At 48.3% G+C, this 14,822-nt stretch overlaps 1 protein-coding gene across 1 annotated transcript in view; it reads right to left on the bottom strand.

Annotated features, from left to right (window-relative positions):
- The window catches only part of LOC124232182 (AT-rich interactive domain-containing protein 3B), a 50,264-nt gene that overhangs the window by 11,875 nt on the left and 23,567 nt on the right, over positions 1-14,822 (bottom strand). Inside the window, exons 3-4 of the mRNA XM_046649148.1 lie at positions 9,108-9,179; positions 8,837-8,909 (exon numbers count right to left, since the gene is read on the bottom strand). Of these exons, the coding sequence (XP_046505104.1) occupies positions 8,837-8,909; positions 9,108-9,179 (145 nt within the window). The remainder of the gene's footprint in view (positions 1-8,836; positions 8,910-9,107; positions 9,180-14,822) is intronic.

Raw genomic sequence — 14,822 nt, 5'->3', positions numbered from 1 at the left:
GACAGCCCTGGCGTCCACCTCCTTTGTCCTAAGACTCAAGTATGAAGAGAGAAGGGAGAAGGCCTTTTAGCTGAGTTTACTTGCCTGAACAAGAAAGAAAACCAATACATTATACTGGGCAGTGGGAATGGGGGATCGACATATTCAGCCTCAGTTTCCCCATCTGTGAAATGAGGACTTTGGACTAGACGACTCTCAGTTCTAAACTCCTATGGGGCTATGAATAAAAATGAAACAAAAACTGGTGATTGTGATTATTACAAAGGGATGGTAAGCTGGTTTGGGGAGCTTGCCTGAATAATGGAATAATGTTGCCAAGTGACCTTGAGATGGGTGGTTTGGGATCTTCTCCTATGAAGGGCCCCTGTGTGGCTTAGGACCAGGTCTGTGAAGTTCAAGTCCGTAAGCAATGGCTCTTTCCCTAGCCTTGCAGGGAAGCAGGGAGTCTCTGTCTTGCTCTCTGGGCCGGATTACATCTTCCTCTAAGGAGGCTCTTCATCTGAGAGGGGACAGGCCTCTGTCCACAATAAATGCAAAAGCAACCTGCAGAGAATCAGGAAGGGGGCAAAGAACCACTGCAGAGAGCTCTCTGTGGGTCACTGGTGTTGGCCCTGCAGGAGGCTGATCTCCTCCCCCATCACGCCTCCCAGAGCGGGGTGAGCACCTGATGGGGAAGCCTGCGGACTGTCAGTCACTGCTATCAAAGCAGGAGCTGGGGTTGAGGGTAATTAATCATGCTCCCTCTGACAGGAATCCAGGGCCTTATCTGTACCCCAAGAAATGCCGCTGGTCTCCAGTTCCCTCCTCAATAAAGGAGACTGACAGTTCCATCAAAGAGACCCCCTTATCAGATTTCAGCCAGGGAGCCTGAGGCAGCCTGAGGGATGATGCAGAAAGGCTTTTATGAGGGCCACAGACCCAGTGAAGCCGTGGGGACTCCTGGGGCTTTAACCCTTGGTGGTGGGTATGCCTCCGGACACAGGCATTAGTGGGCCAAAGCTATAATCAGGAGTTTCCAGTGCAGATGGAGCCAAACAAAAGCTGCTCCCTGGCACTCTGCTCTCCTTCCCACCACTCAAACCATGGAGACAGAGGTGGGGGTAGGGGTGAGGGCATAGGGAGTCTCAGGATGGTCTCCTCTGGCACTGGAGATAAAGATTGGAGATGGCAGGAGTGTTGTGGGGAGCGCCACTTCCTCCCCACCGCAGAGAATGGGCAAGTTCCAATGAAGACCAGAAGCAATCAGGGGGCAGGGACCCCAGACAGAGCTGCATGGCTGTCTTCCTGCCTACTGGTCAGGGGTGAGGGCCCAGGACCCAGGGCGTGGCCCTCAGGGACCCTTGCTGCTTTTTCCTGACTTGGAAAAAGATCATTAATCATTTCCATAGCCTGTCAAGAGAGCTGGGCAGCTGACCAGAGAGCCTAGAAGAGTTAAGCCCCATGTTAAGTGGTGAACGTGCACAGACAGACAGGTAGGTAGGCCTCTTGCCCATTCCTCTGCATATTAATTCTTGCCCCGCTCTAGTCCCCAGGAACAAGTGGAGAAATGACTGGTGATTTTCCCCTCAGACTTGTTTATGTAGAAAACACTCCCCATCGGGAAACAGGGTAGCCGTGTCTGGTAGTGTGCAGTGCAGTGTGTAGTTGACTGTTCCTCAAGACAGGGAAGAGGCAAGGATGTGCAAATATCTAACACTGGACTGACAGGTATCCTTAAGCCCTCCAGCTCCGAGCTCCCACTGAGTGGGTCCAACTGACATATGGTATAGCACACTAATCTTAAGTATACAGCTCACTGGAGTGTTACTTCTGTGTGCACCCTTGTAACCATTCCTCAGATAAAAATACAGAACACTTCTAGCACCCCAAAAAACTCCTTCATGCCCCTTCCCAATCAATACCCATCCCCCGACCCCAGCCTTCCCAGGAGGTAGCCATTATTCTGACATGTATCACCACGGGTGATTTTCTTGAACTTTATATAAATGGAATCATGTAGTATATATTCTTTTGTGTCTGACGTCTTTTGTTCAACAACAGGTCTGTGAGAGTCACCCTCGTTGGGTACAGCAGTAGTTCATTCTTTTTTGTACGTGTGTGAGGAAGGTTGGCCCTGAGCTAACATCTGTGCCAATCTTCCTCTACTTTGTATGCGGCATGCCTCCACAGCATGGCTGATGAGTGGAGTAAGTCCAAGCCCGAGATGTGAACCTGTGCACTCCAGGCCGCTGAAGCGGAGCACACAGAACTTGGCCACAGGGCTGGCCCCCTAGTTCATTCTTTTTTATTGCTGTGGTATTCCACTATATGACTATGCCACCATTTATCCATTCTACTGTTGATGGGCATTTGAGTTCTTTCCAGTTTTTGGCTCTAATGAATGGTGCTGCTATGAGTATTCTTGTACGTGTCTCTCGGTGAACACAAGCACTCATTTCTGATGGGTATAAACCAGGAGGGAACTGCTGGGTAACAGGGTCAGTGTATGTTTAGCTTTAGTAAAATACTACCAAACAGATTTCCAAAGTGGTTATGCCCATTTACATTCCCATCAGCAATGCATGGGAGTTCTGGAGGCACCACAACCCAAGAGGTTAATTTTAAACTCATTATGCTTTCTGATACTCTAGCTCAGACAAACTGCTTTAGTTGAAGTTCAACAGTATGTGCAATGCTGTATTCTACTATGGCTATATATATATATAAAATTATGGTTATGGCTGCGCTGTCTCCTTCCTTAAAAACTGTGTTCAAAGAAGTTGGCCAAGGAGTTAGAAGGAGGTGGACTGTGGTGTCTTCTCTGTTTTGCTTTCTGCTGATCAACAGACCCGGCTGTCGTCTCCAGGAGAGTGGGTGGAAGGCTGCCCGGGGAGAGGCACAGCAACTCAAGGGCCTTCTGGCATGGGCAGCGCACCGCTCTCTGAGCTTCCACTGCCAGTCCGTGCCAGTAGCCTCTCAAGACCCACTAGACTTCCCCACAGTGTAAGGGGACCAAACCCTCACTTTAAACTTTGCCTGCATCAACCCTTGGACGACTTACTGACTACTGGCTCACCTTGGAACAAAGGAGGCAAAACTCATCAACCCAATTTTACCAAGTGCTAGAAGGACCAATAAAATATTTTGAAGGGGGAAGAGGCTGACTGTAATGACAAAAGTGGGCTATTCAAATTAATCATGCTTGGGGCCGGCCCTGTGGCCGAGTGGGTAAGTTCGAGACTCTGCCGCAGGTTCGGATCCTAGGCGCAGACATGGTACCGCTCTTCAGGCCATGCTGAGGTGGCATCCCCCACGCCACAACTAGAAGGACCCACAACTAAAATATACAACTGTGTACTGGGGGGGCTTTGGGAGAAAAAGGAAAAATAAATTCTTAAAAAAAAAAAAGTAATCATGCCTTTCAAAAACCAGGATCCCTTCCCATTATCATGGATAACTGGGTAGTTATAGGGTATTAAATGACTATTAAAAGTGGGGAAAAGAAAGTATATCAACAGCAGTTGGATCACCTGGGGAGAGAGAAAGATCTGGCCTCAGACAAACGGCTAACCCTGAGACAAACTCTTGCATTTTAGACTTTCGTCTGTGGATAAAGGTAGAAAAGGAAGCCCGAAAGCCTATTTTATCTGACAGAGACAACGTATTTTAGTCTATCAGGAAGAATGTCCACGGCACAGACCATTTACTGCAAGATACAAAGAATATACAAGAAACTGCTTCCACCAAAAGGCAAAGCAATATATGTCACGAACATTTCCTTGCCTGAGATGGATAGATAAGCACACAACAGAAGGAAAAACACTCAAATTGCACTTTAAGGCAGACCAAGCCCTTTTCCCACAGTAAATTCTTTGTATATACACATCAAAAACAGATCCAACAAGCCATTTGGGAAAACCAAGGTCAGTTTGCAGCCTTGAACAGAACTGGTGGGGGAGGGAGGCAGTTTTCCGGGTGAGATCTTGACAAAACTTGTCTTCTACATGACCAAGCAGTTCCCCAGCCCAGTGTGCCCAACTGGGGCAGGGGCCGGAGAGGAGAGCCCCGCTCCTGGGCACTCTGGGTGTGTGCAAGATGCTACGATTAGGGCTTCTGTCTCCTGTGCCCCCACCCCCACTCCATCCTGCCTTGACAGACGGCAGCCTCTGTGCCACTGTGAACTGTCACATCTGCCCTTCCCTGAGAGATAGGCCTTACCCTGCAATGAAGACTCTTCTTGCACAAAGACTTCCACCCCATGTTAATCAGCCAGACGCTGTCAGCCCCTCCTAGCCACTGGCCTGTGGAGGCAGGCCAGCGCTCTCTGTGGGGCTCAGAAGGCTGAAGGAGAAGCAAGGCTTGTCCAAGGCCCCAAGGGGAAGTGATGGAGCTACGGGTGATGGGGGCCAAGTTTCTCAAAGGCAGTGCAGGAGAGGGAAAGAGCACTGGCCTAGGAGTCAGGAGACCCTAGGCTTAGATTCTGCGGCCTCAGGGAAGTCATGTAACCTGGGGCCAATTCTTCCTGGCTAACAAGATAACCTTTGCTCTCTCTACCCCACAGAGCTAGAGCTGTGGGGAGCAGCAGATCCCAATACTGGGTTGAAAGGGCTCTGTAAAGTGCAAGAGATAATAATAAAAATAACAGCAAAATTCTCCTCCTCTTCCTCCTCTTTGATGAAACCATACTTTCTATTCCACTGCCTAGGGAACAAGAGAATAAGCTTTTCTTCCTCACTGATAAAAGCAGAGTGGAACTGTCTATAAGCCTTTGCTTAGCAGACTTCCACATTAGTCCACTCCTTAGATTTCCCCTGGAAAATCTACCAGGGATTCATATCTCAGAAACCACCCACAGGGGGTTAAATTACCCAGAGAATTCTATTTACAATGGTTTGGCTTTATTTTGGCAAAGAAATGTGTGTATATTTTACACACACACACACACACACATACACACACGGCAAAAGGTGAGCAAAAAGGGGCATCAGAGTTCTGAAATCCAACCAGTCTTTCTAGAGAAAGATTTGGGGTGGGAAAGAGAATCAAAAGCAACTTGTTTAATTACATTTGGCTCAGTCAACAAAAGAGGAAACATTATTCAGCAAGGACAGGGGAGCATTTGGTCTTGGGCGTCCTTGGTGTAGTTTTTACACAATTATTTTGACAGAAAATTGCTAAAAAGGGCTTTTCTTCCTTTTTTTTTTTGTCATCAAGGGTGGCTCATTATCTCTTGGTAGCTCAATCATGGATGCATAACAGAGAACAGAGAATTTGGGAGAAACTTCTACACTGACTCTAAGTGAAGCCTCTCCTTTAATAGATAAGGAAACTGTGGTGCCCGAAGGGGAAGGATTTGCTCAAGACCATGGAGAGGGGTGGGATGTTAGCCCTGGCTGTCCACTTCTCTGTCTAGAGCGCTCTCCCCTCTGCATGCCTCCCGACAGGGCTGCTGTGCTGTTTCCGAGGCAGACAGGAGACAGTGAGCCGCCGGGCACTGCCTAGGTCTCTTCTCAGGGTCCTCCTGGAGCTGGCTGCTCTGCTGGTGGGGGAGGGGTCACCAGGGGGTAAGTAACCCAGCCTGGCCTAGAAACCAAGGTGCCTCAGGCTGAAAGGTCCATCTGTTGCAGTCAATTCACCCAAAGACGTTAACAAGCAAAAGAGACCCAGCAAAAAACAGCAGTTACGGCCGGCCCCCTCCCTCTGGACAGCCGTTTTATCACCTGCAGCTGCGGTCATCCCGGGCCGCCTGCTGTGTGTGCCTCTCTTGGAGCCCTGGCCACTTCCTCTCCAGTGCAGCCTGCTGTGACAAAGCTGCCCGGCACCACTCACGGCCCAGGTGGGCATCACCAGGCCTTTCAAAGACAGGCATGTTCAGTGGCTCCTATGAAATCTACTGCTTATCTTCCACATTAGCTCTGGAGGATGAGTTGCTGGCCTGCTGCTGAGGTCTATGAGGCCTTTCCTTGGAGCTAGCTTACAAGATGTGGCTCCTGAGTGCCCCAGACACTCCAATTTAGGAGTGACAAATAAGTCACAGATGACCTGGGGCCCTTGGTCTCACCATTCTAGGAAGAGCACAGCAAGCTTCACATGACTCAAGTGCAGTCTGCTCCCAGCCCTCCTGAGCCACCCACTCTAGACCATCAGACACGTGCCCTGTTCCAGGGAGATGAATTTAAAGGGAGCAGCCTCCACACTGTCTCCATGCCTCAGTCTCCCCTCTCCGGCCCAACTACACACTACTTGCCACAGCAAGTTTCCTGAAAGCCCACCTCTGGTGACATTCCTCATGTTTCAACTTCAGTAACTCAGTTATGTCCATAGACTGAGTGCTAACTTCCTGGCCATACACGGCCAGCTCACTCGTCCAGGCCGCAGACAAGGGTTCCAGCTGTGCCTGGTCATGCAGGCCTTGCACATCACGCATGCCACTGCATTTCTGCCTCCACCTGTGTGGTTTTCTTCACTCCTATTACCTCCAAAATGCTGGAGCTGCAGTTCCTCTCAGAGGCCTGCCTTGCACTCCAGCCCAGGATGGGGTCCCAGCACCCTCTCCTTTGGCACTCAGCCACAGGAGGGGCACTCACGTTAGTGCCTGCCACAGGCCCTGCAGCCCTCAGATACTGAACCTGAGTGGAGGGAAGATGATTTCCATAAAAAGTTGTTCTGCAGAGGAAATTTAGATCTTCACCCTCTTTCCCATCCTTCTTGGCAGTGGTTCTCAACAGGGGGGCAATTTTGTCCCCCAGGGGACATGTACAATATCTAGAGACATTTTTGGTTATCACACCTCAGGGGTGCCTCCCATAACAAAGGACTATCCAGTCTCCAAAGTTAATATGCTGAGGCTGAGAAGCCTTGTATTAGACTAATTCACAAGTAGGAAGACTGGCTCAATTGTTTCCCCTCAATGGCCATGCCAGCAAATAGTGAAATACCTGACATAAGTGCTGAAGACAGGAAAAAGGTTTACCCGGGGCCTGAACAACCCTAAACCGACATGACCAAAGGCAGTCACTCACTCCTGCTTTGGGTTCACTCAGAAGTGCACGAGACGGCAGTGTGGAGCGCCTCGACGCTGCGGAGGAGCAGCACTCACTGCTCTCCGCTGCTGACTTCAACTGCAGCGCAGCTGTCTAAAGGGGAGCACAGCCTCCCCGTGTGTGGCCAGCTGAGTCAGGAAAACCGACAGGAGTGCTCATACAGCAAATGTGTCCTGAGCACCGCCCTGCCTAGCCCTGTGCTAGGACTGGGGACAAAAAGACATGACAAAGTAGCTGCCCTCAAGGAGTTCCCAGTCTAGTGGGGACACACAGTAATAAGCAAAAATGACTGGTCTTCTTTCTTGGCTAGGCTGATATAACTTCCATTTTCCTTTAAAAATCCTTCTGGGAAGGGAGAAAAACAATAAAGTAGAAAATAAAGCAGTGGCGCTACAGCACTGATTAAAATCTATATTGCTATGGCAGCCCCTCTGAGACGAGATCAGCTCATGGATTTGCACCAGCTGGGCTTGTGGAGCTTGTAAATAATTAAAAGGTAATTGGAAGGGGAGACCAAAGTATTAAGTGGATTTCTCTCTCTCAGGGCAACCAGGGAGTTTCACTGCTGCCAGTCACATTATCTTTCAGGATTATATTCTTGTTTTTTACTGACACATGCATCTCCAGATAACAGTTGAAGGAATAAACTAATTAAGGCTGCTTAGACTGCTTTGATGAGCTTGAATATGGGGGGGAACCAAGACTCAAAACTTTCGATTGCCTTTGTAAGCAAATCACCAGTAACAGGCATGCTACTAAGAAGGCAACAAGGCTTTAGAAGGTAAAGGAAAGAGAAGGAGGGGGAAAGAGGGAGGGAAAGGATATTTAGAATATTTAGCTGCTGGGAGCTGCCATTATGGCTCAGCCTAGGATAGAGAGGAAGATTTCACTCCCAGGTCTTAATAAAGGAGCTGACACAGAAACCAAGAGATACATCATCAGACATAAGGAGGGTCCCAGGGAAGAGGCTGGTGGGAGCAGCTCTCTCCTGTCGGTTTGTCCTGAGGGTGATGAAGGTAGAGCTGCACAGGTTACTGAAGACCTTCTCCTAGAGAGGCTAGGGTTCTGGCCGTGCTTCCTGAGGGCTGACCCAGCTGGTGAACCCATTGCTGTGACAGGATATAAAGCCAGGAAGTTGAGTCACTGGGCTCAAGACCCAGTCACGCCATGGTCCAGGGTGGAGTTAGTTAGGGGTGTGTGGGGGAGGCGTGAGAAGGAGAGAGGGACAGAGAAGTACGAATGTGCATTATAAAGCAGATGCCCACGTACCCCACAGTTAAACTGCAAGAATGCCCCAACTGAGCCAGTGGATGCAAAAATCAAAGAGCCGATGGATAGGAAAACTGTTAGCCCTTCTCTCTCATGGATCATTTCAGACTCTCCCAACAAATCCTGAGGGACCGCCATTCTTTCATCCACCTTTCTCCGTCCCTATAAGACTACACGCACCAATACGAAGTCCCACATACTAGTTTAAGTGATGTCTAGGGCAGCTATAAGGCTAAGAAAAAAGTATATTTGAATTTGAAATGACTCCAGAGATCAGTTAATCAGAGGAAGAAGAGTGACAAAAATAAGGCAGCACCAAATTTGGATGATCATTCTATTCATTTTCTGCCAAGGCCATTTCTGCCCTCTTGGATCTGGTTGTCAATTATTGGCTAAGTCTGGAACCAATCAGTAGTAAAGGCCTCTTGTCCTCCTGGGCTAAGACACTGGTACTCTGCGGGGAGGATGGCTAACAGTGACTTGCACACAGTAGGCACTTGATAAATATCCACTGAATTGAAATGATGAGGGGACTGCACACTTACCCCTCTTCTGCATAAAGACAAAAAGGTCATCCAGGAACTCTTTCCTTTCCGGATCACCGTCCAGTTCATACAGCTGCAGTCCCGATCCCCCAAGAAAAAAACACAATGAAAAATTCCATCTTGTGCAGGAAGTCTACACCAGAGACACAGAACCATCTGAACGACTACAAATGGGACTCATAGACCACTCCTGTCCCTATTCCTTGGGGATCAGATATAACAACCCACTGCAGAACTACCCCATTTGTTATCACAAGGAAACATTACAGACCTTGGCAAAATCTCGAGAGATTTCTCGTCCCCGGCTTCCGTCCGCATCGTCACTCCAGGCCAAACCACCATTCTGAAGGGGAAGAAAGCACAGCGTTCAGAAGGGAATGGGAAGAGAGTGACAGAGGGCAAGGCAATCATTTAGGGGGAAGATGAAGACTCGTACCAACTGTGCTATCCTGGCTCACAGTATAAAGACTGCTCAGGTAACTGCCACCGCCACCCTTACAGGGACATTTTGGGTCTTTTGCTTTCAATTACGGCTCCAAACTAAGAGGGAGTCAGGTAGAAGAATCATCGCCATTTGTCAGAGGAGGGGGGGTGTTACTTATACCCAATAATCTTGGAAGAAGAGGACACAAAGGCTCAATTTTCTGAGAACCTGCTCATCCCTAGCTGATCTTCCAGAAGCCAATACTCTGAGATGTAGCACTTTTCTGCAGGTTCTGTATGGTCTATGTGTTTGTACATTCTATGGTATATTGTGAAGATACCTGGCCTGGCTTGCCACGCAACACTCTAAGTGGGGATGAAAGGTCAAGGGGAGCAAGACCTAGACAAAGTTGTGGTCTCTCAGCCAAGCCTCACCACTAGAAGCCCTAAGTCTAGCAATCAGAACTCCCGAGTGATATGAGGCCCCCAGGACCTGAGATTATTCCCAAAATACAGAGACTCCAGTGCCAGTAGGGTGGAGTTCATTTTCATCGAGAAGTAATGAAAACCTAATCCTAATTTAATTGATTAGGTTAGACCAACACCATTCAACTGAACAGGAGGAAATGGCAAATATGCCTTTGTTGACATTCTTGAAATCGCTTCCTACCTTTATTCAGTTGGGTGACTCATTCCCCAAAGCAGGCACATCTCTTGGGGAGGCCTCAGTCACTCCCAGCTGTGCTAACAACGCTGGAAGCAACCTCCGTACATTTCAAGCTTAGAATTTAACATCTTATTTTGAAATTATCGGTCATCCCCACCGTACTGTAAGCTCTTTGGGAGCAAAGGTGTCTTATCTATCTTTGCACGTCCAGCATACAACACACTGCCAGGCACTTATTAGGCCCCAGGGAATTCGTGATGAACTATAATCATTGTTAAAAGGCATTAACTGGCTATTTGAACCAATTAAGCACCTCTTCAGAAAATATACAAACACATATACCATACAGAGAGTCAAAGAGGCCCTCTGTTAGTGGGGACTATGAAACGTCAGTAGAAAGCTGCCGTTCACTGCTGCTCCACTGGCCAGTGGAGGACCCAGTGGATGGGACCAAATGCACTAAGCCCGGCACACTCTCATTTCTCCCCTAGGACCACAGGCACATGTATGCACATGCACACACATGCCACACAGCTGGCTGGGGTGTGTTAAGTGGTTGGGGAGGGGCATCTGGGGATGGGGAACGGGTTTCTTGGGAGGACATTCTTCGGACTGGAAATTCTTTGGAGGAAATCCTTGGCACAGGGATTTCGTTGTAAAACCAAGCCAACAAAATGGAAGCCTGGTCTTAGTCCATACTCTCCCTTTAATAGAGCTTGCCTGAAAGTGGAGGTATTATTCAGTTATATTTTGGGGTCATCCTGTGCTTCCCCTGCTCAAAGCAGGCTCGGAGATGTAGACCCACTGCCTGAGAGCAGCAATTTAGCACAGAGGGAGGTAAGTACAACCAAGAAGAAGTGACACCCTGTCAGTTGAAATGAAACAGGCTACACCAAATTGTTTCCCTGCTTATCTAGTAAAAGACGTGTAAGGAAGTGCTCAGTAAATGCCATCTGACTGTGCACTCAGCATCTCCCAGGCAGATGTTGGAGGAATCTTCCTCAAGCACCTTCAGCTCAGGGAGGCCAACAACCAAGTAGGTGGAACACTGTTTAATAAAAAAAAAAGAAGCTAAAACTCACCCCGAGACTGTAATTACAGTCAACAGAAATCGGGTGTCATCTGATGGCAACTAGCACAACGAATAATCAAGATGAATTATGCCTGTCAGGTCAGCAAAACCGAACAGAGTTACAGTCCTCCTTTCAAAGGATGCAGTAGGTTGCCCTAATGCCCAGTGATTTCGTTTGAGCCAGTAATTCCTGCTGGAAAGTCAATTATCGTGGGAGCCCCTATCGGCTGAAAGACATTTAATGGGGGATCATTGCAGCTTCTGTTATGTCAGCTGTTTACTGTGGCAGCTCAATTCCCAACTCTCTCCAGCTGGAGATCTGAAGCTGACTCTGTTCACAGGAGGATTCTTTCTATATTGGTCACCAAGGGAGATGAAAACAGTTTTTTGTGCTAATTACAGTAACTTTCAGGCACTCCGAATGCTCACTCAGAAACTATTTAACACTCTGTTGGGTGGAGAGGATGGAATCCACAACCTAGATTCTCAGACAGAGTTTTCTACAGCAGGAGAGGAGTGTAAAAACAAGCCCGTCAGTGTAACCACTGTGTGACTACGTGTGAAAATAAACACCCAAGTGTGAGAGCTCAGCTCCAGGAACAGAGGAGAATGCCTTGGAGGATGGGGTCTGGGGGTCATTATGACCCCCTCCCTTCACTTTCTCCAGCTCTGCCCAAACCGCAACAGAATCTGAACAGTGGGATGGTCAGACCTTGCACTAAGGGTGAACTATTTTGCTTAAAAATCTGTTTAGTGATTGGATTTTAGCCTGAAACGCCCCTGACTCAGTGATCACAAAGAACAGAGAAACCTGCCAGAACAGGGTAGAAATGGGACACTAAACTCTTTGAGCAATGCCATTGTTTGACCCATTTCATGGATAGGAATGTCAGCTACCATTTAAAGAAGACACGCGCACAAGAGTTGCCCAGGAGTGCAGGCGTTTTCTTTTGTCCAGTTCCAAGGCCAGGATGGTCCATTGCTTAATTGAAAAAATTATTCAGTTGGGGCTGATGGGGAAACATCCACTCTCTTTGCATTACTCTGTTTGTCTTGGGGCCGTTAAACTTCGACTCTGCTTCACAAGATTTTCTGGCTGAGGTGAGAGTAATTTCTGAACCCTGCCCGTCCTTCACAGTCCAGCTGGAATGCCAGTTCCTCCACGAAGCCTCTAGCCTCTCCCCACCAGGCAGAATCAATGCCTTTCTCCTCTGGGCTGTGTCCCCTTGGGTTCTGGTTCCCTGTGCCTCTGCCTATGTTCCCAGTCTGTAAGCATCCTGGCAGGGTACCCCCAGCCCTCAGGACATGGAAAGCCCTGACATATCTGCTGAAAGACAGGGATGGGCTCTCCCATGAGACCACCAACCCCACAACACCTCTCTTCTCTCCTTTCATTGGGACGATTACAGGCTTCAGCAGTTATTTTCTTGATTCTTAACTCCGACCAATTGCTGCACAACATAGCTCACTTATGCAGTTCAGGTTTACGTGCAGGAGGGTTCTTGGTCTATCAACATGGTGTGGGTCTGACTGTTGGACAGTTATCAGCCCAGAGAAATGATTCTTTTCTTCAATGTTGAGTGTGTCTGATTGAGATGGTAGTGATGGAGGAAAGCAGGGAGTGGTAGAGGCAAGTACAGGGAAAACATATCCAAAAAGAGCCAGCTCAACAGGTTAGGGATCCAGAGAGGTCCCAGAGAAACACAATTCAGATAAGGGGGCGCTGCATGCACGTCTCACCTGCCCAGGGAACAGGATCTGTTACTCCCCCATGGGCAGCAGGCAGAAATGTGTGCGAGAAGTCAACAGTAGCCAGAGTGGTCACTTATTGCTATTTACAACCTTTTCAGCCTCTCCTACTTGAGAACTCTCTTTTAGCAGCTTTGATCTCACCAGGGGCTCACAGGAAACAGACAGTTTATTCCCAAATACTCACCCAAGACTAGCTTTGGTTACTATATCCACACTAGCTCATTTTCCCCTGGGAGGCCACAGAGTGTTCTGCCTTTAAATCCCTCAAAAATGGTAGTGAAAGAAGGTTGGGGGAAGGAGAAAGGGAAGCAGGAAGCTAGTGTCTGTGCACATTCTGTGTATCAAGGACTGGGCCAGACGCTTAAGAAGCATTTCCTCACTTAATTCTACTATGTTGAGGTGGTTATTTTAGAGATGGGAAGACAACGGCTCAAAGAGCAAGTAACTTCACCTGCCCAAGGCCTCAGAGCTTCTGAGTCGTGGTGCCAGCACCTAAACCCAGGGCTGTCTGGCTTTCCTTGTTATACCATGCTGCCACGTGGGCTGAAAGAACAGTAGAAAGTTCTGGGTAGGGATATCAGGAAGGGAGAGAGGGAGAAAAAGAATGAAATCCTCTGACCATACAATGCCGACAACGTCAAGTCATGGCTCTGGGAGGCTCCTATCAGTGGGAGATTTTTTTATTTCTTGATTCATCTCACTGGCTTCATCTGGGAGAGGCAGCCAAACAGAAAGCCAGCCCTCACACAACACTTGCCCAGGAGACTTATCTGGGATAGTGAAATAAGGATTGCCGGGGGGTGGCCTAACGGTGTAGTGGTTAAAGTTTGCACACTCCACTTCAGTGGCCTGGGTTCGCCAGTTCAGATCCTGGGCACGGATCTACACACCACTCATCAAGCCATGCTGTGGTGGCAGCCCACATAGAAGAACTAGAAGGACTTACAACTAGGATATACAACTATGTACTGGGGCTTTGGGAAGGAAAAAAAAGGAGGAAGATTGGTAACAGATGTTAGGTCAGGGCCAATCTTCCTCACCAAAAAGGTAAATAAAAAGCATACCTTAAAAAAAAAGGAATTGCTAACTTTTTACCACTACCTCCCAAACAGAACATTCTGGGTAGGATGGGCCCCCATCTTCCCCCAGGGGACAGGGGATCAGGAAAGAAAGACAAGCAGGTTACACCTCTGAGGGGATCAGAGAAATATGGCAGCTAGCACGGTGACATGCACATAAAAGCCTTCAAAAAATAATGACTCTAAGTCTAACCTGACTGCTACTCAAAATTAAAACAGTGCTTCCCCAACACTTCAGCCTCGGGAGATTGAAAGACGGGGGAAATGTATTCACTGTGTTTGAAAATCTAAAAGGCTGCCTGTGGAAGAGGAAGCAGGGTTTTTTTGTTGTTCGTTTTTTTTTTGTTTTCCTCGAAAGCCCCAGAGGGGAGAACTAGAGTCACTGGCAGAAGTAACCAGGAAGATTTCAGGTTGATAGAAGGACTTTTCTAACAATCCAAACTGCCCAGTAATGCAGTGGGCCTTCTCAGGAGATGGGCAGCTTCCTAGCCCTAGATGACCATCTGTCTGGGATGTCATGATGTGGAATCCAACAAGAGACAGGGCTGGACGAGAGGGCCTCCACGGCTCCTTTCTGTCCTGAGAAGTGAAGATCCTATGCCAAATTCATTCAACACTGATTTCCGGAGAACCCACCCCAGGTCGAGCACTGTGCAAGCTGCTGAGGAGGATACAAAAAAACCAGCGGTCCCACCACTGGGAGCTTTACCTCCCGGTTGGCAAAACAAGCTGAACACACAGAGCACTGAACAAAGCGAGTCAAAGTACCAGGACACAAAGTGCCCGGGAGGTGGAGGAGGGGTGGGGGAGATTTACAGTTTAAATGAGCCTGGAGAAGGGGATAAACAAGGCATGTTTTGGCAGGGAGGATGCAAGTCAGAGTAGTTAAAGTGGAAACAGGCTGTGAGATGCCTTGAATACCAGGAGGAAGTTTACACTCCAAACTGTAGGGAGGCAGTGGGTGTTTTCTGAACAGACACACAAAGGATTAAA

This window comes from Equus quagga, chromosome 2 (assembly GCF_021613505.1).
Source record: "Equus quagga isolate Etosha38 chromosome 2, UCLA_HA_Equagga_1.0, whole genome shotgun sequence".
Taxonomy (NCBI): domain Eukaryota; kingdom Metazoa; phylum Chordata; class Mammalia; order Perissodactyla; family Equidae; genus Equus; species Equus quagga.
This window is presented reverse-complemented; position numbering and strand designations above follow the sequence as displayed.